The sequence below is a fragment of the Engraulis encrasicolus genome, chromosome 20 (assembly GCF_034702125.1).
Source record: "Engraulis encrasicolus isolate BLACKSEA-1 chromosome 20, IST_EnEncr_1.0, whole genome shotgun sequence".
Lineage (NCBI taxonomy): Eukaryota > Metazoa > Chordata > Actinopteri > Clupeiformes > Engraulidae > Engraulis > Engraulis encrasicolus.
Window position 1 is genome coordinate 31464379 of NC_085876.1, and position 10000 is coordinate 31474378.

The 10000-nt window shown below is 46.7% G+C and overlaps 1 protein-coding gene across 1 annotated transcript in view; it reads left to right on the plus strand.

The window, feature by feature from the left end:
• The first annotated feature begins 7380 nt into the window (after window positions 1–7380).
• The window catches only part of sox4a (SRY-box transcription factor 4a), a 3453-nt gene continuing 833 nt past the window's right edge, over window positions 7381–10000 (plus strand). The window contains exon 1 of the mRNA XM_063185778.1: window positions 7381–10000. This exon is cut by the window's right edge and continues 833 nt beyond it. Within this exon, the coding sequence (XP_063041848.1) occupies window positions 7886–8980 (1095 nt within the window). The 5' untranslated portion in view covers window positions 7381–7885 and the 3' untranslated portion in view covers window positions 8981–10000.

The window sequence follows — 10000 nt, forward strand, 5'->3', positions numbered from 1 at the left end:
ACACACACACACACACACACACACACACACACACACACACACACACACACACACACACACACACACACACACACACACACACACACACACAGGCTACATACAGTACACACACACACACACACACACACACACACACACACACACACACACACACACACACACACACACACACACACACACACACACACACACACACACACACACACACACACACTGCGCGGACACACACACACACACACAGACACAAGGGCCTCATTGTGTGTGTGTGACTGTTGCAGCGAGGGAGGCTGGTGAAATTATGCGTTTAATGAGGGGAGCAGTCAGAGAGAGATGGGGCAGCAGTTGTAATGAATAACTTTTACTCCCCATAGCACCGTCTCAGGATGAATGCAGACAGACCAGTCCCTGTTTCCAAACACTGTGTGCTTTCCTGCTTTCCTCATGGCCGAGAGCGAGAGAGCGAGAGAGCGAGAGATAGAGAGAGAGAGAGAGAGAGAGAGAGAGAGAGAGAGAGAGAGAGAGAGAGAGCGAGAGAGAGAGAGAGAGAGAGAGAGAGACTATCCCATACAGTGGCAGAACAATTGCACACAGGGCCCCAGGGCAAGACACTGATGGGGCCCCACATACGGCCTGCCATGCTCACAATAGGGCCCCCAAGACCAATACAGGAGGGCCCTGGGCCCAGGGGCAAATGCCCAGGGGCAAGTGCCCCCCCCCCCCCCCCTCCTATAGCTCTGCCCCTGATCCCATAGCAGCCTAACTGCTGCACTGCCCTTTTCAACCACTGAAGCCTCTCTCAATACCCAATGCAGATGACGCTCGATGTCGCTGCCTTCCCTTCAATGGCTTTTTTGTATCGGCCGGGTTTCAGGTCCTCACCCGCATGCATGTGTGGCCTTTTGGAAAGGCTACTTACTTGAAGACCCAGCAGTTTTTTTTTTGTTCCCCCTAGCAGTTTTCAAGTCAGCTTGAAGCCTGACCTATTTATTTATTTATTTGCTTTGTTTTTTTATCGGTTTGCTCAATGTAAAAAAAAAAAAAACCACCACCAGCATCCATCGACTGAATGTGTGTTATCGGCACACGCTGCTTTACACCAAGAATCAACATAACGCAGCGTGTTCAAAAACAGGGGAGATACAAAATACAAAAGACCCCTGAGTTGAGTGAATTTCCTCTCTCTCTCTCTCTCTCTCTCTCTCCCTCGCTGTCTGCCTCTCTGATAAAGGAGCCATGCAGCCACTCACTTCCTGCACCAGAAAAGCAGCTATAGTGAGTGCTGCTGCTGCATGCGGTCTGTAAGCCAGTGGTTCCCACATTGGGGGTCGGGACCCCAAGAGGGGTTGCGGCGGTACCAGAGAGAGTAGAGAGAGAGAGAGGTTCCATTGGCCCATTGTTTCCGGGTTCTATTATTGGGGGGGAAATCCCCCTTTAGGCAGACCTAGGCAGACCTGAGGACTGTTCTATTCAATGCTAGGAGCATTATGACACGCCCCTTTAGGCAGACCGGAACCTGGTCATGTTAGGTGTCCATAGAAACCTATTATGTTGGCATATCTCTATACTTAAAGAATCTCTGGCGGTACTAAAGGGCTAAGGTACTAAAGACTTAGCACACACAACAAAACAGGAAAACCAGAGCTATAAACAGCTAACATAATTCCAGAAATTGGTTAGTAACAATATTCACACAAATTGTTAATAAACTATTATATTTAGGGGCCTGCATGTCCTGTGAATTTCACAATGAAATGTAATAATTGTAAATGTAATATGAATGTAATACATAATCGACAATTTGTTTTCGCTTTTCAAATTGGGAGAAAGGGGATGTAGGACATGGGGCTATTTTTTGGTAGCCTGATCTCACAGACGAGAAATCTGTGGAACTTTCATGGATTTCGTGCCTTAAGCCTGGCTCAAACTACACGACTATCGCGCCGATTCTCGGCTGAAAACCCCCCTTACGACAATCGCTGGAACGTTACCCCCCAGGACCATCGCAAGCGATTGTCGGGAAAGATTTCCTCGTCGTGAGCGACGTTCTAAGACAGAACTTTGGCAGCTCAAAGAGTCGCCGATCGCAAATCGTAGAAATCAAACAGTGTTTGATATTTGCGACTGGAAATAGAACGTCGGGCATTGTCTCGGTGGCTGCGAGCAGCGACAAGATTGACAGTTGCGATTCTCTTCTAGTGTGCGGTGCACCCCAACGCCAAAATCGGACACACAATCGCTAGTCGTGTAGTTTGAGCCTGGCTTTAGGGTCATAGAGATGGACTCACAGAAGAGCTTTGTATACTGTATGTTTCCACAACACTATATGCCTGCCATTAGAAAACTAATAAGCAGTGGTGGAAGAGCCTACCATTTCCGTTCAGTCAATATCAAATTCTATAACTTAACAAAAGACTGCAATTCAATTCGTGCACAGACCAAAATAATCACTATCCAAATCAGTACAAAAATGTTTCTGAGAAATACCTATTCCACTACATTGATAAGCCATCATAGCCTGGGAACTCCCATACTGCCTTTAGTTCTACACAATCGTTTCGATCTGAAATCTCACTTGTGATTAGGTCTGGTGTTAACCAGGCAAAAGCCATCAAATGCTTGTACTAAAACGAAAGATCAGTCAGAAATGCTTTTTGAGAAAAAAAAAAAACCTTTGAAATGAGAAAACTCATGAGTGAATTCAAGTTGGAACATAATGCAAGACTATGTGAGAAAATAGAGTTGTGGGCATATAGAGAATGAACCTCCCTGGGCCCATAAGGAAAAGCACTTGACTGACCCCATCACAGAATTTTGTCAAAATCTGCCATAGATTTTGTGTCACAATGCTCCGTGTTCATTTCACGGAATTCTGTGAGATCATGTTGTCTTTGGTCCAAAAGGGGGTTGCAGCTGAGAAAGTTTGGGAACCGCTGCTGTAAGCCAAGCTGGATTGTCTATTCTCTTATCTGAATATGTTTGGAGAGCAAACACTGGGGGTGTTTCCATGGTAACAAACAAGCAAAGTGCGAATGGAGGAGAGTGGAGTGGAGAGGGGTTTGGTTAGTGGGGGGAGTGGGCATGGCTGGTGGGGAGCCTTGTGTGTGTGTGTGTGTGTGTGTGTGTGTGTGTGTGTGTGTGTGTGTGTGTGTGTGTGTGTGTGTGTGTGTGTGTGTGCGTGTGTGCGTGTGTGCGTGTGTGCGTGTGTGTGTGTGTGTGAGGGGTGGTAAGGGGGACGGTGGGTGTGCAGACGTGCATGTGTGTTTTTGTGTGCATAGACGGGGGGTAAAACGAGAGGGGTGGTGATGGTGATTTAGATTGAGCTAGTAATCACAGGTGAATGGTAGAGCTACACAGTGGCTGTACACTACAATGATTTCAGAAGCACAGACAGCATGTTTTCACATCAGCAGTAATAACAGCATTTATCAATAATGTTGCATTATTATTGTTATTATTATTTTTATTTTTACGTATTCATTACATTGTTAGTAAGATGAAATAATTAGATGAACACACCTAAGTGCCTTTCCGTGATGTGATGAGGCTGTGAATGGCTTTTCCAAGCCATCTGCTATTGTGCTGTTAAGATGTATGTGGCGAATAATATGTACATTTCTGCATGCACACTCCATGGTTACCTTACCTCATGATGGAGTAACCAGATCACTGGGATTTCAGCCAGGGGTTATGTTCCTGAAGAAAAAAACACAGTTAGATATTATCAATAGTCCTTACGATTAACTTTATTATCATTACGGGAAAAAACCTTGAAATATACTATATGATGGTGTAAAAAGCACTGTTTTTGTCCTTCTCTTGAAACAAAAAAGGTTTTATCACGTTTTAGACAGGTCAGCATAAAACTAGAAAACAACCGAAGCCATCTGTAGTATACCTATCTCCCGAAGGCCAAAGACACAGCTGTGGTTTCAAAATCAGGAACAACAACACTTGAGCCTTGTGTGTGCGTGTGTGTGTGTGTGTGTGTGTGTGTGTGTGTGTGTGTGTGTGTGTGTGTGTGTGTGTGTGTGTGTGTCTGTGTGTCTGTGTGTGTATGTGTGTGCGTGTGCGTGTATGTGTCTATGTGTGCGTCACCCCACTCACTGGCCCCAACCGTCTTTCATTTGAATAGTCAAAACCTGTGCCATTTATAGCCTTTCACTTAAGCGCTGCGCAGCCAGTCACCACCTAGCCTACTTTTCTTTCCTTTCTCCTGCCTGACCTGCCTCATCCTCCTATTCAAAGCCATGACTCATGGCCTCATGGTCTCGCAGTGGTGTAAACGCTTCAATGGCGCAGGTGGCCCACTCCGCACACAGCCCTTTCACCTTTTTAGTGAGAGTTGGCCGAGATTTCAGTTCCTGGCCCCTTCACACACACACACACACACACACGCACGCACGCGAGCGCGCGCGCAGACACACACACCTCCCTCTCTCTCCTTACCCAGGGAAGCACACAGGGAACAAAGAGGTCAGTTCTCCCGGGCTCAGAGAGAGAGGAGGGGGGCAGAATTGGGTCCACACTACATTGTATGTATTGGTTATGGGGGGGCGTCCCAGGCGTCAGCAGAGCTGCCCTTACCCTTACCCTACCACAGGGAATGAATCTTCCCTGCTTGTGTAAGAAGTGTCAACACACAATGGCCAGTTGCGATAAAAGAAAAGAAGTCGAAGAAAAGGGGGGGATAAGCAGAAAAGGGAAAAAGAGAGAGGGGGAAAAAACTGCTGAGCTATCAAATGGTGGATGATATAGGTTGTACTGTGTGCCCCACTAGCCAGCTGCCGCTGTCCTCGATAAGAGATAAAGTGCCCAGGGGCCTTCCGTACCGTGCCACACACCTGTGTAAACACTTGTCCGTCCTAATCGCAACATTAAATATCCACTTCGCAACCATCGCCGTACAGGCTATACACTTTGTACACACACACATGCACACACACACACACGTGCACACACGCACGCACACACCGTAACACAAAAACTAGTCTACCCTATGTCCTCCTCACTCAAAACTTAATGTAAACACCAGCCACTGCTTGGCAGTCTGTTGCCACTGCAACTCTTGTATTTGCCATCTTGTCCGGGCCACACGTCATTTAATTGAAGTGATAACAAACTGGTTTGTTGGACAAACTCAAAGGGCTGTGCGAGGGAAGCAGGTCCAAGTGATGCTGAGAGAAGTTTCCAATTGTAAGACTCTATGGCAGTGATTCTCAAAGTGTGGTCCGGGGACCACTAGTGGTCCGCGACAGAGCTCAGGTGGTCCGCAAGGGGATTTCTACTTTTCTAAGACAAGCAAGCAGTAGACTATATTTGTAATATTATTACAAAGCTAAACATAGCTGAAGTCTCATTTTCACCGCAATAAGCCAGGCTTGTAAATGTGAATAAGAAGTAAGTGATCTGCATCAAAATTAGCAACCGTCAACTGTCAATTCAGTAGACAGGTGGTCCGCGAACATTTTTGGGTGGGACAAAGTGGTCCTCAATCTGAAAAAGTTTGAGAAACACTGCTCTATGGTAATTGAAAACGCTGCTTGTGTTGCAAGCGTTTGGCCACACATCTCACCTTAACCTTCACCCTTTGTGTTTGTCATAAACCAGACACTACAATGTAACAAGAGAACAGCCAGCACTCATTACATTGTATTACACCATGCAGTGTGTCTTTTCTGTGGACTTTTTAGAGACGCACAGCATGGATGAATGCAGAGACCTTGTTTCATCGTATGTAAACAATCCGTCCGGACCCGTAACAAAGAGCTATTTTGTATCAGACACACTGCTTCGGGTGCCAGGGCAGCGGACACTGCCGTCGGTTGCACACTCGTGTAAACAGATCACACGTGACTAAAGGCATGTGAGTTCATTACGAAAGGCTTTTGAGTTACGGATGAATCCCCAATGCCTGCTGTCGCGTCAAAAACCATGCCCATGTCTGCCTGCCTGCGTCCCTCCTGTCAACTCATCTGCTGCTGGTGTAACCTACCGGTGTGTTTGTTTGTTAAAGGTTTGTTTTAGCCCAAATGCAAATGTTTTTATCTTGTCAGAACGGACTTGTCAGTATTTAATCCGCTGTTTGTGATTAGATTACAGTGCGCATTTTTGTTACACTAGGTAAAGAGAATAGGCTTGACATTTGAAAAGAGTTCATTGAGGACAAGCCTCTTACTTACAGTCGTTGCTGCTTTCCCCACTCAGCAATGGTGTTAGTACAATAATAAAAAAAATGATGTATTATACAAACGAGTACATTGGCATTATGTAATTATTTATATGTATGGCTCACACGGTTGGTCTTTAATCTTTCTGCGAACAGAGGAAAACAAGTCCAACTGCCTTCTTATCAGCTGCCCAACGCCACCTGGCGGCGAGAATGAAACAATTGCAGCTTTTTTTTTTTAGACAAATGCAATGATGTGTCTGTACATGAACCCACAACACAGGTTAACGCAGGGGTAATGTTTTTATTTTTTTAAAGTGGATTTTTCAGACTGCTCTTAACATATAGGCCAACTGAATGGGTTTAAAAGATGACCCAATAGTGGAAATCTGGATATTATGAGGGGGAGAAACAACACAAATATGTTATTTATTTTATGTAATAAATAAAAGCGCTATAGCTTAGGCTATACATGGGTAAAAACGTCCACTGCAGGCGTTGGCTGCGAGGGAAGTGACAAACCGCATGATGCGCCTTCATATTCTAGCTCTGGTGAGCTGATTCTGTTGCACTCACTAAAAACAAACATTCGCGAGCGCTCTTCTGCAAGTCAATGCATGACACTTGCGCGTGTTGTCGCTGTTAAAGAAAATAACACTGCAAGCACGGTGCTGTCAGATAAAGACAGATGTGTCCACGTTATGTGTTCATGTCATATCAGCGTTGAGAAGGTGTTATTTTTTAGGCGGATCGATCATTCTCTTAAATTAAATGCGACTCCACGTTGCCATAAAATGATCGCCTGATTGAGCTCATGATTTTTTTTATTACTCGTCGCGTAACGAAGCTATGGCGGACGTTGTAGTTTACCTAGCCATAATCAACCCGGGTCCAATATCACAGTCCCCAATCCACACGATTCTCGCTAAACTGGCGTAATGCAGCCTGTGTCCAAGCATGATCTATATGGTTGGAAGAAAAGTACACTATGTACCTTTAAAACTAAGTTTGCCGTGCAGACATGGAATGAGGTCAGTCAGAAAGCTCCTCATTGCATGTGCTGATTATTATTAGATACAATATTCAGCCAATGGGAGAGGGCGGGGAGTGTCTCTGGCCAAAGACAGGCTAGAGACAGCACCGGATTGGCTGATTTCCCTTGCCTTTATACATCCAGAAAGGGATAAATCCGTGTGAAGCGCCTTTACACGAACTATACAAACTTGTGAATAGTGTGCGCTAGATCGGACTATGAAAGTGTGCAACCGTCTAACCTTCATGCATGATGTTAACGCAGCCTTTGCGGAAGACAAGGCGTACCTCTTGTTGTTAAAGTTCCACTGTTTCCTCCAACTGTTTGCCCAGAGCGGCACAGGACTCGTATTCAGCCGGACCGGCAGCTGAACTGCTTGCCGCAATTGTAAAATACCACACTGGGATTTTTGGAAACTTTTTTATGTACATGACTGCTTACTTTTAAGCAGTGAGCTCTCTCGAAAGCAGTGATAGGCTACACACAGCGAGTCGAGAAGCAGACACTTTTCAGACTAACTTTCTACGCGTGTGGCCACTGCGTCCTACACTGCCTCAGTGAACTTACACACAGACTGTTGGAGAGGCAAGACTGTTTCAGACAGCAGAACATTCAGACTAGTTACGGATCTTTTTGGCAAACCATTTGAACTGTTTCTGTGAAGGCGCATGTTCACAGATTGAGCGATGGTGGAGCAGACAAACACTACGGACAACACAGACTTGCTTCCCGGTGAATCCGGGGAGATGGACCTAGACATGGACGCGTCCCCAACTCCTGGGTCCCCAAGCTCGACTGGGGATAAGATGGACGTCGCATGGTGCAAGACCCCGACCGGCCACATCAAAAGGCCGATGAATGCCTTCATGGTCTGGTCGCAGATCGAGAGGCGCAAGATCATGGAGCAGTCCCCGGACATGCACAACGCCGAGATCTCCAAGCGCCTCGGCAAGCGGTGGAAACTGCTCAAAGACAGCGACAAGATCCCCTTCATACGGGAAGCTGAGCGACTCAGACTGAAGCACATGGCCGACTATCCGGACTACAAGTACCGGCCACGGAAGAAAGTCAAGTCCACCAGCGGCAAGGCAAGCGAAAAGGGGGACAGGAGCAGCACCAAGAGCTCATCCAAGAAGGCTAGTGGGTCAAAATCCCTCGGCCGGACGCACAAGTCAGGGCTGGGGAGCGCCCGGTCCTCATCACATGAACAAGTTTCACACTCCGTCCCCACAGACCACTACTCCTTGTACAAGACCAAGTCAGCCTCAGCAGCGAAGCAGATACCGGACAAGCCGGCGAAGCGGTCCCACAGTTACGGGGGCAGAAACCATGACAGCAGCCCGCCTGTGGCTGTGCCAGCCAGTCCCACCCTCAGCAGCTCGGCGGAGTCCAGTGACCCCCTCAGCCTGTACGAAGATGGAGTGTCCAGCGGTAAAGAAAGCGGGGACGACTCCCCAAACTCGCACTCTGCTGCGCGCCTCAACTACACGCGGGTAGCATCGCCGACACCCTCTGCCTCACACTCCTCCTCGTCGCAGTCCTCGTCATCAGACGAAGAATTCGAAGATGACTTGCTGGACCTTAACCCAAGCCCCGGCTTCGACAGCATGTCTCTCGGCAGCATTGGCTCGGCCGCATTGGACAGAGATCTGGATTTTCATTTCGAATCAGGCTCGGGCTCTCACTTTGAGTTCCCCGACTACTGCACCCCTGAAGTGAGCGAAATGATATCAGGGGACTGGCTTGAGTCGACTATCTCTAACTTAGTGTTCACCTATTGAATGCATAGTACAGAGACACGCTTTGCCATATAAGAAAACACAGCCAGTGCTTGTGGTGACATCTTTATGACTTTCGTAAAGATAAAGCAGGATTGAGAAGTCCCGTTGAAACAAGCCAGAAAACGCTCCGTCAACCACACGACCCACGAGTGTCTGAAATTACAGAACTAGAACTCCGGATGCCCTCCCTGACAAGAGCGCAAATGAAAATGCTTAGCTTGCTCAATTGGTAGCTGGGAGGGATGTTGAAGTCAGTGTGCGACCCAGGCGCAGTCGCTTACTGAAACGAGCGGTGAACCTGGGACACTTGCAGCGGGGCGAGTTGAGGTTGTCTCCCTGAATGAACTGTGTTTTGATGAAAAGGGACTCAGCCAGATGTCTGACCTGGGTAGGGCGAAGGATGGGACGTGATAAGCGAGTGATACTGAATGGAGAGTCCCTCACCCCCCATCATCGACATGGGTTTATATACCACAAGTGGTGGCTTAAAACACTTACAAACCGAAACGCATGCTCTCATTTTGAGATTTATACAAGAACTGTCTAACAGTTTAACTAGTGTTAATTTAAATGTAATGACGGCGCAATGTTTGATGACGCAAAAAGGAACACAATCACCAGCTTCTGTAACTTCAGGACTGAAATGCATCGCAGATGCGTTTCACTTTCTACACTTCAATTCAGGACCAAAATTTACCAGAGGCGTACTTTTCCCCCTCTGCCTTTTTTCCTTTTCCATCCTCGTGTTTTCTCCTTTTTATCTTTCTGTGCCCAGATGACATTTTATATTGACGTGTTTATACAGGCCAAACATTTTTACGTTATTGTTCTTGTAGGTCTCGTGTACACATGCACATGTCCGTCTCTCTCCTTCGCGGAAGGGCTAGAATTGTATCATTTTTTTAATTTAAATGTTGACTTCTCACACGTAATGGAGATTAAATGTTTCATTATTTTCTAAGTGTATTTTTGTACAAAATCTATCGAGGGGGTGTCAATCGGTGAATATCGCTGTTTGGA